Source organism: Triplophysa dalaica, chromosome 20, assembly GCF_015846415.1.
Source record: "Triplophysa dalaica isolate WHDGS20190420 chromosome 20, ASM1584641v1, whole genome shotgun sequence".
In the NCBI taxonomy this organism is placed as follows: Eukaryota; Metazoa; Chordata; class Actinopteri; order Cypriniformes; family Nemacheilidae; genus Triplophysa; species Triplophysa dalaica.
This window is the reverse complement of record NC_079561.1, coordinates 2,002,691-2,017,627: the sequence shown is the minus strand read 5'-3', so window position 1 is coordinate 2,017,627 and position 14,937 is coordinate 2,002,691. Positions and strand designations below refer to the sequence as shown.

The window sequence follows — 14,937 nt, the reverse complement described above, 5'->3', positions numbered from 1 at the left end:
AGAGGTCTCTGCTCAGCATGCGGTAAAATATTTATGACCGGCTATTACACACGGCCTGTTGTATTATTGATGGTGAGGCTTTGAGCCGGACGGATCGCACCGGACCTCTATCTGTTTGACCGGCTAATTAGCGACAGACCTCACCGTGGCAGCTAATATTGACTAGATGCATAAACATCAATGACAGATGGATGGCGGTTGAAAAACTAAATCGACCAGCAGCCATTTTCACTCCGGTCGCTCGGTGTTAATGAGAAACAGAGTCCGTGTTCTCTGGCAATCTTAGTGAAGTCTATACAGTAAAACATGGCTGCCGGTTTCTTAAAGAGACAGTTCACCCCAAATTTAAATGGAGCAGAATCAAAGAGACATCCTCAAACCTCATCGGCTTTCATTATGTGGACAGGAATGTTCAGGATCTTCTATAAAATGACATGTTGTTTAAACTTTGATGCAAATGTACAGTATTATTTAAGCAAGAGGCTCTGTTTTATTATGAATATACTCTGCAAAAAAAAGGTACAGAACATGTCACTGGGGCAGTATCTTTAAGACGCTTTATTTAACCAATGTCTTCATGTACTTGTGCTTTCTGGACAGTGTTACAGTAGGGCCAGTCAAGGTAGGAATGAATAAATTCAACTCCCAGTGAATTACATTGAAAAACATATGCCTGTAGTGTTTGGTTGCTTTCTCGCCTGAACTAGACATCTCTATTGATTTAAACCCAGCGCATCTACCTCATCTACCTCCTTTGGGGGCATTTTATAGGGCCAACCAATCAGAAACCAGCGGTCCATTTACCATCGTAATGTAATTTGTCTGAGAGAGGTGCGAGAGAAATGTCCAGCTAGAGATAATGGCCGTGTGAAAAGACAAACTGCAGCGCTGGGCTGTTTAAGCTCCATCGGTTACCTTGTTACGCAGCGAGTGTTCATTGACGGCGGGTTTAAATTGCATCCCTGGATTAACCCCAGCAGTGATAAGAATCTGTAGTCATTTTTCCCCAGAGGTGATAGAAATCATTTAAGTTTTATGTAATACTACAGTAGGTTACATACGAAACGTAAAACTGTACTTATCGGGTGCATCACTGTACATCAAATAAGAGAAATACTACAATTTTTAACCAGTAAATTTTATTTATATATAACAACAGTACAAAGTGAATCCTTGGCTTGCAAAATAGGTGTGCTTCATATTTACAATAGGTACACAGTAATATAATATAACAAAACAAAATCAATTAAAAAAACAAGACCAACTTTTTTTCTTTTTAAATACTCTCTTACAATTTTCACAACACTTAAAAAACAACAAGAACAGACATCCATAAGCGTTATTATTATCGAGGTCATTATTATTTCTATGTACTATGTTACAGAGCTCCAGTGTCTACAAAGAGAGATTTGTTTATAATTTAGCGTGATCAAAAATGGAAGGATGTTCACCTGCGCGGCGACTACAAAAACGCGTTCGTCTCGGTTTTGTTTCCTCGGAACGACAATCGGTAATATGAAGAGAATATGAACATTTCACTTGTTTGTAGCATGCTATTCCATCACATGAACTATAAAGATAAAAGTGCACAAAATTGACTCTCGATTCGTGCCAAATATAAAAGCAGATGACTGCTGACATTTCTCAAAGCTGCCCAGTGCTGTAGAATTTCATTCCGCTCTGCAGAATAGCGCAAAAAAAATGAAAACGTAATTTTTTTTCAGAGGGGATCGAATGTTTTCTAATAAATAAGCATTAAGATACCGAATATTTCTCAACAAAGTGCAATTTTCTGTGCCGCAAATTTTTTGGACAGAGAAATACGCCGTTCTTTTTGCGCCAGGAGAGTCGTACCTCCTTGACCAATGTGGCAGCGACGGGGTTCACATTAATATTAAAAGGTTTCAAGCCACATCCTGGGAAAACTGCAAGGACATCGAGGTCAACAGAAGGTTTCTGAAATACTTTTGTCCTTAGAGAGTCCGGATGAGCTCGGATGAATGTACAAGAGGGAAGACTGTGGATAATCAAATGTAGGAAGCTTCATCATGTCTCTTCATGTCGCTGACATGAGACACAACTTGTGAATTCACATACGCTGCAAAAACACAATTTCCTTAATCAGTGTTTTGTCTCGTTTTTCAGTTAAAAACTCCGGACATCAATATAAACGTGAGAGGCAAAACTAATCTAAAATAACTGATTTCAGATTAAACACTATCTCAATGTAGGTATATCATCCCATAGGCAAATTATCATTTGCATAAATCACATTTCAGTGTAACTTTTTTACACTTCCATTTGTCTCGTTTTTCGGATGTTCAGATGGAAAACGAGAAAGATTAAGAAAAAAAAATTCTCGCAGCGTATAAGCCACATAATATACAGTGACCATACATTGTGTAGATGGTAGAGGAATGCGTGGTTGTTCAGGAAGAGTGAAATTCCCATTCTTTTCCATACCCTTACAGATCAATTCACTGTCAATCACATCGCCCTTCATTTGTAATCTCTTGCACCGGCTCCTATTTTTGATGTGTATTTTTTATCTCCCGATCACACTGTGCACACGACTGCTGAAGATCAAAGCCGAGCTTCAAAGCAGCAGGAGAAATCTGAAGCTAAAGGGGTCTGTCTCTCCATCTCATTCCTATGCTTCTCGAATACTCTGCGAGACACAGTCGGAGAGAGGCCACGCCTCCTTTGTCCTGTTTCGTCGTTTCATTCATGCCAGTCATCGGATCAGTCTCAAACACAGTTAACAAAGACAGAAAACTCGACACAAAAATATCAAATCATTTAAGGCCACAGGAAAAAAACAAAACATTTGAGTCGTTTCGATTGGATATAACAGGTAAGGGTGAAGGGAGTCTGAGGTTAAAATAGCCGTGAAGAGAGAAGCATCATCCTTTTGAGTTTGGTCTCGGCTCCCACAGGGCTCTCCCTTAATAACTGTGTGAACCCAAGCTGACTCCGACCCGAACGACCTTGTCTATTTTGGTTGGGATGATCTTGAAAAACAACTCTACTTGCCATCATGCATCATAAATGAAAGCTATGTTCTCTTTTGTCAAGCTTTCTGTTGACGTTTCACGTCAGATGAGGGGAAAAAAACTGGGAAGAAAACACTCAGCATATCCAGCTTTCAGACATTTGAAGTATTCAACTAATACAACATTTACAGTTTTCCGAGCATGATCTTTTCGTACCTGAATTTGCAAGTGATCAGAGCGATCGCCCCATACACAACTGTGCCATTGACCTTCGAAGGGTTTGTTCCCTTAATAAAGCATCAACCGACAAGTGTGTGCATCATTACAAGTGATCTTTTGGCACTTAATCCCCACGGGTCCAGACTGGGAAGTACAGAAAGGAAGTGACACGGTATATTACATCATCGGCTGTACTCCGAGTCATCCACAACTCATTGACCTCTTGGCACTTGAATGTAGGAGCGTATGAGAATGGAGATGAAATTTTAAATATGAGGTACTGTATAATGCATGCAGACTACACACACATTGGACCATACATAATAATTAATACTCTCTGGTAAGATGATGACAAATCCTCAGTTCGCGGTTTCAGCTGATGGTGCTACTCGTCGCTGCGTCCGTACAAGAATTTCGGCAGCTGTTATGGAGCGCATCAGTTCTTCGGGACGTGCCGTCGGGAGATCAGCTCAACTGTCTCCCGCTTTTATAAAAGCAATGAAAATTGCAAAGACAAAATAGAGTTACGTTTGTACATTCACATACGCTTACATGTAGAAAACAGGACATACAGTATACACACAGAGAGACCGCAGAGCACAGTTTGTTCGTCCGCTTTCGCTGGAATTTTGGGGCAAACGGACATGCTGGTTGAACTTAACTGAGAGCTTTATTTTCTCCCAGATGAGCTGAATAGTTCCCCGTGGTCTCTAAAGCAAGAGAGACACAAAACTGCAAATCTGTCCTGGCGTGTCGACATGCACACGCGTGTTGGTAGCAGCCGCCGCTTTCCGGAGACAGAAAGAGACGTTTCATCACACCGAAACTGATGATCTATGCAAGCGTCACTATGCTGTTAAGACTCGAGAGGCAACTGCAACAGAACTCATGTATAAAAATAAAATTTGGAAGTAAAAGCCATCAGCTGGGCCGTAACGGCGAGGCAGTAGAAGTCCGGTTCCCGTCGAATCCACTTCAGCAAGCACGTTTTTAGAGGAAGTATCCAGAAATCATTTAGGGATTCTTGCACCCATCAAGGAACGTCAAACAAATCAGCCAGACAGACAGAAACACACAAAACCAGTCCAGGAAGGTGTTCGCCCCACTTTGCTGTTTTGAAAACAAAAGTTTTAGACGCAAAACAGAAGTTTACGTAGTTTTCGCTCTTGATTTCCTTCACTCGATTAAAGCCACGTGGCCGGCTTCAATCGAATAATTGTCCATTGGTTTCGAAAAGGTAACCTGTTCAAAAAACTTTAGAAAAAGCACAAGCTATGTGGTAAGGTCTCTAGCCAGTGTATTTTGCTCTCATGTGGAGAGGCTTTGGATGATGTTGAGCGAACGTTTCTCGTCCTTCGCTCCAGCTCGGATTTCCTCTCAGCTCTCCAATGACATGGCACCAATGAGCTGCTCCACCTTGTAGGCCAGACGCTGTTTCTTCGCTGTCTCATCTTGTTCCAATGCAGCCGTGATCTGGCAAAAGAAAGCAGCGATGTGTTAATCGTTCTAACTGGGGTGAGGGGTTGCTCATCTCGCATCTGCTAAAGTGCACATTATGGCGAGGTGAAATATGGAGAAGTCTTCTTTGAAATACTTATAAAGCATTTACATCTGATCTTGCCACTGAAGGTGATCATCTCAAAATGAGCATTTAACGAAATGATATGTACAGTACAAAGACGATATGTAAAGAGAAACTTTTATTCTGGATCACCATTAATCAAGGAAAAGCACTAATTTCATGTATTTCCCGAGGCAATGCTCATGTCACTTTATTCACAATATGTGACCCTGAATCCCTATCTAAACCACTCCTCCAGAATATTTTTTTTTTACAGACTGCGGAAAATAAAATCTGCATTACACTAAATGATCCGGACAGCAATTAAACACAGGACACGTTCTTCAGACGGCATACTCTGTATCTACTTAACACAGACCGGTTACTGCTCACTATGATATGAGACTTGGGCCAATTTTCAGCTTCTGTGAGAAAAATTGCCTGAGACTTCATTTCATGAATATTTCATTAAAAAGGAAAATATAGCTTTCGAGTCGGACCCGCACTGTGGAGTGCCACATCTCATTTGTGTCTGCGCGCTTTCTTTTTAAAACATGGCAGTCAAAAGTGTCGAGTCATGTTGAGAAAGGCAGAGCGGATGGGATCGACCCTTCTCTGTGCTTGTGTTGCGATGTCTGACTGGGTGTCCTAGGACAACGGGTAAGTGGCATTGTGACTGCGGACTGCCTCTGATTTGCATATCAAAAATGGAAAATAAAGGAAAACTGGATCGATAAGGGAATAAACAGGGAGCAAAAATGAGTATATGACAATGCTACAAAATGTTGGTTGGGAATGCATAGAGAAATCTCCTTTTGAAACTTTGATGCTTTTGGCGGTTAAACTATTCCTTTAACCAACAGACTAACCCAAGTCCAACCTGCTTTCTTTTCTCAGCCCAGACTTTCACCCCATCGAAACAATGAAGCTACTAAAACTATGTCATTTGGACCCAAGAGTCGCACCGTGGAAACAAAGCAAAGCACTTATGCGTAATTGTATTTAGCAAGGAGCATGTGAGGTGAATTTTGCAAAAGTGCTCTCCACCTTATTGTGTCTGATGTCGTCGTCTTCATTTTTAAAACAGGCTTTATTCTCTTTCTTTCTGCCTAACTCTCTCTCAGGTTAAGTGCTCTGAAAGCCTGACAGATGTAATTATTTTCAGATGTCCTATTCGCATTTTATAATGAAATAGTGCAGGTACGGCATGTTCCTCCTCACGACGGCGGCCACCAGACATTCGCTCTGCGAACGAAAGTACGTTGTCATCCCAAGTTTGGGTTTCAATTGTCCTCGCTCTGGGAAACAATTTAGGACATCTATAATAATTCACATTTCCAAAAGTTTCTATGCATGCATACTGGTCATGTTTGTCTTTCATGATTTGGGGAAATATTAATCAATAACCAATGAATAGTCTCTAGTAGGTTTATATTGGGTTTGCATGAGACTGTGCGGAGAGTCTCTGTGTGAGAAAAGATGCCATCTGCTGTTCAACACTATTTGAAGACTGACTGAGTGAATGCATTTCGCAAAATGCAAAAAACACCAAAATGAGAGACCGGGTCTGTTGAAAACCCAGACAAATGACTTAAAAGTGATATTTACATGAGAGAGGAGAAGAGAGGCGGCAGTCTCCGGGCGCTCTCGTAAATGCTGTGTAAAGTAAAGGTCAGACTAATGGGTCCCCTGCCATTACAGCTGGAACATCTCCATCGAGGGTCCTACTCTACGGCTCTTTGTGTCGGAGTGGCTGTCAGTGATCTAGCTGTGTGTAATCTTCCTCATCAGAGCTCTATTCATACTCTCCCTCTTCTGTCCACTTCTATCTCTCTCTTTCTCTCTCTCTCTCTCTCCATAGTGTGTGTGTCAGAGAAGTTTGTTGCCCGTGGCTTTAGAGACCGTTTAAAAATTACACCATCCTTTGAAATACCTGTATCAGAGTGTGTTATTCTACAAATACGTCTTTTTTGATCTGGAGCTCGTATTGATGACTTATCAACAAATGACAGACGATTTCAAAGAAACATCATTAACAAACATTACTGCCATGTGCGGTGTTGTGGATAATATCCTTCCTATCAGAAAGCTGGGTCTGACACAACACCAAATTGTTTGAGAACGTCGACATCATTTTTTCCCTTCAAGGTAGACTATTTACACTAAAAGCATTACAGATGCACATCTTTTTCTTCAGCAGGCAATAAACAGCTTAAGCAAAGCTGTTCACAAGGAGAAGTGTGTATGTATGTGTGCGTGTATGTGTATAGGTGTGTGTGTATGCCTGCGTGTGTTTGCGTGTGCATGTTCAACTACACCTCACCTCTGCGCTGTACTTGCTAATGTAGGAGTAAATCTCGTTGAGGGCACTGAGCATGTTAAATTCACTGGAGTGAAGTCGTGCCTGTTCAGCCAAATACGCATTCATGTCCTGATCGGAGATGGCTGGCAGTTTGTTGATGTCAGCGTAGTACCTGTGGAGACAGCCGGGGGCGATACTCAATGCTTGCACTATTGTCTACAAAAAAGAGTATTCCGTTTTTCTTGTATAAAAATACTATTTAAGACTATTTAATATGCACAAGACTTTTGTTTTACCTTTCTACCCAGTTCTTGTAGTTGGGGATGTCTTTAGCATAAAGCAGCTTGTTTGAGGGCGAGTCTTTGCCCAATCTGTGTTCAGATGTGGAACATGAATCCATGAAGGTCTGGGCCACCACGGACAGACACGCATCTGTGATGCTGCTCTTGTGGATGTCGAAAACAAACTGCGGATTCTTGATCACATTCACCCAGAAACGCAGAGGAAGGCTAGACAGAAAGAGACACAAAGAGACGGCATATATTGCTACTCTCTGGTTTCTACCGGTAACATTTGCAGAAAATAACACATTTTGCACAGGGAGTCTGTTGATGAGTGCATGTTTTGGAGGTGTTTGACTAGGTTCGTACCAGTTGCTCTTCCAGGTGTGGCGGACGTCTGTGTCATGGATGCCGTGCTTGTCTGCCTGTTCATCCAGGAAGTCAAACATGTATTTGATAGCTAGCGGAAGAGCGCTACCTCTGTGCACAGTGCTGAAGAGAGTCTCGAACAAGTCGTCAACAAACTTCTGCAGTGTACCCTGAGTGAGACAAAAAAAAGGTAGTTTTACGTGACCATTTTCCACATTCTCTCTGGTCTTACAGGTAAACATGCTGTTTTGCTAATGTGCCTTTAAAGGAACAGTTCGTCCAAAAGTGACAACTCTTTCATCATTTGCCCATCCTCATGTCATTCCAAACCTGTGACTTTCTTTCTTCTGCAGAACATAGAAGATGATATTTTGAAGAACAACATTGGACTCCATTGACTTCTTCCATTGTATGGCTCCAAAACCAATACTCGAAATATCTTTTTGTTTTCCGCAGAAAACAAAATTTACGTTCAGGTTTTTAAATACATGAGGGTGAATAAACGATAACAGAATTTTGATAGAGTGAACTATCATATTTAAGCAACACTAGAGAGTTTTTCGACCTCAAAATAATCCCTCTAAAATTATTTTTATGTTAGGACACTCTTAACCGGTGTCAAATTTTAGCCCTCTATTGGCTGAAATCACAATTGTAACTTTGGTGAGTGGGCAGTTTCACAAGCCCCGCCCATCACCTGCTTTACGACACACCGTGTTTTACTCGTAGCCTGGGTGAAGTTAGCCAACAGCTAACAATAAGAAGAAACGATGTTCAACACAAGTCTCCTAACCATCATCAAGGAAGAACCAGCAAAAACACTTACTCCCAAGAGGGGGAGTAATCGGACACGAGTCCAAACACGAATGAATATTTGACAGACTAATACTACGTGATGCGAGCTGCAAGAAGCAAAGCATTGCAAAACGGATGGAGACTTCCTGCTACTGGATTTGAAAGTCTTATATGTACATTTTCTCGTACTCTCCTGTACTTTTGAGTTTAATAGTTATTAGGATGTGCTGCTAAGGTTGTTTATTGGCGCACTAACGTTCCTGGTTCACAATTTATAACCGTAAGGTAACGTTGGACTAGATATAATGTAATATTGCCAGGTCTCAATAGCTTACGTAGCATGATCGTGTCTCGTAAAAAAATTGAGTGTTATGCTTGTAAACGATGACTACCAAACCACAATTAATGATGTATGGTCAAAATTGGCTGATTCCTTAGTTAATGCACAAAGACTAATGTTATTGGTATCTATATTTACCATAGATTTGAGCGGAGTGTAAATTATTGACTGCACCAATTGTACAAAGCACGACACCTGGTCGCGAAAATATAACTACAGAAAATTATTTTTGTTGGTTGCTAAACACATTCAGCTTTCCTGTAGCTCAGTGGTAAGAGCATTGCGTTAACAACGAAAGGTTGTGGGTTCGATCCCAGAGGATTGCAAATACCTATATAAAATGTATAGGATAAAGCAATGTGAGTCGCTTTGGATAAAAGTGTCTGCCAAATGCCTAAATGTAAATGTAAATTCACATCCGTGCGTCCAACGTTGGCACGTTAACGGCTATCTAACTAGCATGCTATGCAGCTAGCACGCTATGCGCTAATGGCTGATAACCAGCTGCTACCTCAGAATCTGGTTTGAGCTGTTATCCCAGTAGTATACCCCGCAGCAGCCAAAAGAGTCCTTTAGTACATGCACAGTTTACGAACTGACATGATGTAACAGCGGTTTCAACAAATTCAAGTATATTGCGCTGCCAACGTGGAAGCTTATACAGCTACAGTATTTACGACACTGATAACAGACAGTTCCGCTTATCAACCACATGGGGGAACCATAAGCAAACGTTATCTAATGTTGCTTTAAGATTTAGCAATTGAAATATGACTTATATAGTTACCTTAGTAGCAAGCAAGCGGGTGAGGTAGATCTCCGATACCATCTTGCTGCCACGATCACCCTCTTTCTGGTCTCCATGCTCGTGGTTCTTCACCAGATGCCAGACCTTGACTCCGCTCTCCAGGTCAGGTGTGATCATGGGAGCGCGGGAGCGCAGGCTATCCGGGCTTCCAGTGTAACGGAATGTCGAGTCTGCAACAAGAGAGAAATAAAGAATCAGGATAAAGATCTCACGCCTTGGTTTTTCCGGATGAACAGAAAGCACAAGTCTCTCGCGTTTAATTTATTCTCCCTGTCCCTACGAATCTCTTTCTCTCTGGAGACAATTCACCCGTGTATTCATTCTAGACCGAGTGAGATGAGCCGAAGCTCTCCCCTCTCCTCTTAAAAGGATTCACAATTGGCTCGTCCTGATTCATTGTTCTGCAGACACGCTTTAAACGTCTGCATCGCGGGACCAAATCAATGCATCTAAAGATTTCTAATGGCTTAAGCTCTCCGACCACCTCATCCAACTCATCTCCTCTCACTTTCCGTCATATCGAGTTAAGTAATCAGTCTCTTGCTCACTTCTCCAATTAGATGTGTCTTTTTTTCACGCCGGCTGAGAGATCTCCTGGGAGGCCAGAATGGCTTTTCACAATGGTGGTCTAATCTTCAGCATCTCTCTCTATATCTCTCTGTCTCTGGCCTGTCACCTGGCTTCAAAGGCGATGAGAAACAGCAAAGGAAGGCAAATAGCCCCGGCTATTTTGAGACAGAAGTGGAATTCTAAGCAGATCGGAGTCATAAGGGAAGACCCAGGAGATTTGGACTTGTGAAAGGGTGGGTGTGTGATCGTGTCTTTGGCAGCAGGGGGTGGAGGAAGAAGAGGATTGTGGTTTCAATCCAGTGTAAGCTACTGCATACTTACAGGCCTTTCATCCGCTGCTACAGTGTTGCTATTGAGGGATTACTAGTATATAGTGTATCTGTCTGAAATTTACACAGGGTGAATAATGTTTACAAGCAGATTAGACCAAATTACTTTAAACTTCACTTTTCAAATCACTTTAAACCAATGTATGTAAATGCAACAAACTGTTAACGATCATACTATATACAATATTATAGGAATCATTTTTTACAGTGATTTTACAAATATTATATTTATTTAAATGTCTTTTATATTTTCTAAAATCACTGTAAAAAGTATGATATAACTGAATATTCTATAATTAAATACTAAAATATGTATTATACATTTAGCCCTTTTTTATAAAAAGTTCAAAATAAATAAAATAAAGTAAATGGATAAAATAAATTATTTTCTGGGTAAAAACCAGTGTTCCATCGTGATCACATAATTTTTTCCACTTTAAGTATGTAAACACAACAAACTTTTAACAATCCTCCAGATAATATTTTATGTGTATTTTTTCTACAATAATATTACATATTATATATAGAATATATATAATATATATATATATTATATATATTTATATATATATTAAAATAACTTAAAATGCCTGTAAAAATAATTATACAATTGTGTGCTACATATAAAATATTAAAATACTTATTATAAATCTTTTTTATAAAAAGCGCAATATAAATAAAATGGAATAAACAACTCAAATAAATGACTTTTTATATGAGAACCAGTGTTCCAGCGTGATTTTTTTCATTTAAATCTAAAGGCTAAATAAAACGTGATTAAAAATCTGAATAGCACAAAACAGTACAAATACACCTAACACAAAAAACAACATTCTGCCAGCAAAAAAACAAAAAACAGCAGAATCATAGATAGCTAAAGCACAAATGTCAGACTCTTCGAAATTGGTTCTTATTACAAAAATGTCCAAAAATGTATATAGATCAAATATTTCGGTTTTTGAATCTGTTACAGCTGTTACGAATTTAGCAAATGACTCACTTACAGTGCTTACTGAATGTCTAGAAGACAATTTGTAAAGCCTAGAGTATCTTTATAAAAACTACATCATAGTGTGATGCGGGTGCCTGATCACACACCAATGTAAACACAGGTGTGTACATACAGGCTGCGTGTACAGTATGTTTGATCAATGTGTGACTCTCTCTCCTCCAGTCTGAGGTGTGTGAGCAGCGTGTTATTTTGGGACGGGGGTGCTGGCATGCTAAATTGGGCCGGGCTGCTAAGTGTTGAGCATTAAATTGATATGAATCAATCAGCGTGTGTCTGGGCCACAGCTGTGCCCGCTGTGCCATGCCGTGATTGATGGGCACCGGGGCACTGCCAGATGAGAGAGCGGCTTTTCATCCGCCACACATGAAATTAGCTTGCAAAAACACACAGAAAAGGAAAACGAAGACCTCCGTTGTGCCGTCTCGTCGCTTTTTGACGAGTTTCTTAAATATCCAACAACCTCTGTGTAGTAAAATATATCTAAGCGTTGAAAACTATTAATTACCTTTTTTAGGAAGGTGAAGGACACAAATGATTGAGGTTAGCTGCTACACAAAAGCGTCTGACAAATCGAGATAGGTGTTCAAACGTGTCAACATTTTGGCACCGCTCACATCTTCTTCTCTTTGAATTTCCCGTTTTGATGTTTTCCCCTGAACTTTAAATCCCATTATGTGTGTAATCGATAAGAGATGATAACTACACTCTTTCACTAAACCGCACGTTTCCTTTGATTAATGAAATTGTGACGATATGTGGTGGGTTTCACATGGATCTGCTGAATTAAAACCAGGCGAGATGTTTGCGTAGTGTTGCTAGGTGACGACGCATAAGAAACCCAATTTCAGCCCCGGCCCATGTCTCATTTGTTTTCTTTTCACCCTTGTGTAGCATCATTCTTGGTGCATAATTAGCAATCAGAGAGTGGCCCGCTGCTCAATGTTATGGGAAATGAAAAGGGCCCTGATCGAGCCCTGTGGTGTTCCCTCCAAGCAACGCTATGGGGAAGGAGCTAATGTGTCCATTATGGGTGGCATCCACACTCGGCGGAGAAATCAGCTTTATTGAGCTTCACACTAAACTCTAACACCTCTCTCTCCTCCTCTAACCATCTCTCTTTCTCTCATTCTCTGGCACCCAGAATACATCCTTGGGCATCCCGTGGGCTGCGGCACACAGTCATAAGAGCCATTGTTTAAAAGAACAGAGCATCAATTTAGTTTTTACATCATTGTAAAACAATGATGGTAACTTAGATACTATTTAGATATAAATTAGTTTGCAAATTGATAACAAAAAAAACAGCGCTGTCCCTTATGATGTCATAGCGCATGTTTCACCGATATCTACTGAAAATACTCACCATATCTGCTTATGGAGGTCCGGGAGATGCTTGTTGTGGGTGGAATGTTGTAGGAGGACGTCTGCTTGGGTACCAAAGCGACCACACAGCGATCCGACACCTGAACAAGACACAATTGGTTAAATCTTGAGTATTTTCGTCCCATAATAATCCACTTCACAGTTTTTGGTTTCAAGGCCTCTTATTAGTAGTCAAAACTATGTTAATCTGCTTTTGGAGAAATAAAGAGGAATTCCATCTGTACACATCCAATAGTATTACATTACATCACAAAGTTAAGTTTATCCCCAGTGTAAAAATAAAATATTTCCAAAAGATCTGTCCTAGTTGTAAATGTTTAAGGAGCATTCACGCTGTGTTTTCTGATCAAACGCACATTCTTGAGTAAATGCAGCTTTGTCCCACACGGAAAAAGGAGTGCGATTAGAGAAAAACCCAGATTTACATACGACACATATATGAGATGTTCTTCAGCGAGACTCCAGTCACTCCACACTTCTCAAAAGACCGTAATGAGTCGAGCAGAGCAAGAAAAAACCCAGAGAGATGGAAGCTTATTGAAATTCATAATGTAACGGTGTCACTTTATCTTGTACATTCAAAACACAACTCTAAGCAGCAATATGCCAGCAGTCCAGAAAGCAGAAGGAAATTAAATACTCAAATGTCTGGGACGCGCGAGGCGAATTTGTTCTGCATAAGTAGCGGGATCTAAGTTGGTAACGCAAACTGACCGCCGGCGCTGAGGTTTTATGTTCTAAATATTTATATGCCTGTTGCTAAGCAACTACAGTGCTAATCCAGCCAATAATTGACATTAAATGTAGCTGCAGAAATAGCTGGCGTGCCAAAATTGGTGACTTTTCATCACAGAGGGACGATCTGATTAAAAAAAGGACTAAGAAGAGAAAAGGTAACAGCGCAAGCATTAATAAAACTATAGATTGGAAAGAATTTGTGTAGAGAGAGAGAGAGAGAGAGAGAGAGAGAGAATGAAAATGAAGGGTAATTACTGAAAATATAAAATAGAAAGGCGGTTAACAGAGTTTTGACAAGATGTAATGATCGATTAATTTAGAGATCAGGAAATAGGAGGCGATGGAGTCCAGGACTCCGTACAGTCGGGTGAAACTCTCAATTTTTCATTGTCTGCTCTGTGAGCGCTCAAGCGCCGTCTGATCTTTGTATTAATCTGAACTGTCAAGAGCTACAGTGGAGATGAGGTCTACTCCAACAGAGGCCTGTATCTCTGAACATGAAAGAAACACCATTACCTCCGCTAGCTCACAAAACCATCAGACTAACACACTGTCCACATGTTATATGCATATCTTGTACGAAAAGCAAAAAATGTACGAATGAGTCTCAAACATTCAGTAATTGTAGTGTAATGAATTATTCAATAATAAATGTGGGATTTCAACATACAACCTGGTGCTTCCCCGCCTCATCTTTAAAGCGATAGTTTACCCCCCCCCCAAAAAATGGTAATTCTTTGCATTTTCTAATCCTCATGTCATTTAAACTTGTATGACGCAAGACGTTATTTTGAAGATAAAGGTTCACTAAACAACAATGACCCCCATTGCCTTCCATTGTATGGGTACAAAATCACTGAGACATATCTCAAAATATCTTCTTTTACTCGTATAACGGTCTTAAACATCATGGAGGTTAATGTTGAACGAACCCCGGTTTGGCTGACCTCAACAGCTCAACAACCTCATATATTATCCATCCATACAAATCTCATTAGTTTCCGTCTAAGATATCTCATCAACAGTTGACGTCAAATTCCGAGTCCATTTTGAGATGAAAAGCCCCTCTGTCCTCTCTAATAGACGTGTGGGCACCTCCTGAGCTCCTCTGCAGTCTGAGGGCAGCAAGCAGTCTTCATTCCCCTCCTCCATTTTCAGGGCCAAAGATGGTGCCACTTTACCCCTTTTACGCCCCCATAAGCTCCGACCCTATTAGTCTCCCCGAGACCGACCCTCA

At 40.6% G+C, this 14,937-nt stretch overlaps 1 protein-coding gene across 1 annotated transcript in view; it reads right to left on the bottom strand.

The window, feature by feature from the left end:
• Nucleotides 1-1,122: 1,122 nt before the first annotated feature.
• Nucleotides 1,123-14,937, bottom strand: part of plxna2 (plexin A2) — a 167,905-nt gene continuing 154,090 nt past the window's right edge. The window contains exons 27-32 of the mRNA XM_056732916.1: nt 12,943-13,042; nt 9,648-9,838; nt 7,726-7,895; nt 7,372-7,584; nt 7,097-7,247; nt 1,123-4,685 (exon numbers count right to left, since the gene is read on the bottom strand). Coding sequence (XP_056588894.1) covers nt 4,590-4,685; nt 7,097-7,247; nt 7,372-7,584; nt 7,726-7,895; nt 9,648-9,838; nt 12,943-13,042 — 921 coding nt within the window. The 3' untranslated portion in view covers nt 1,123-4,589. The remainder of the gene's footprint in view (nt 4,686-7,096; nt 7,248-7,371; nt 7,585-7,725; nt 7,896-9,647; nt 9,839-12,942; nt 13,043-14,937) is intronic.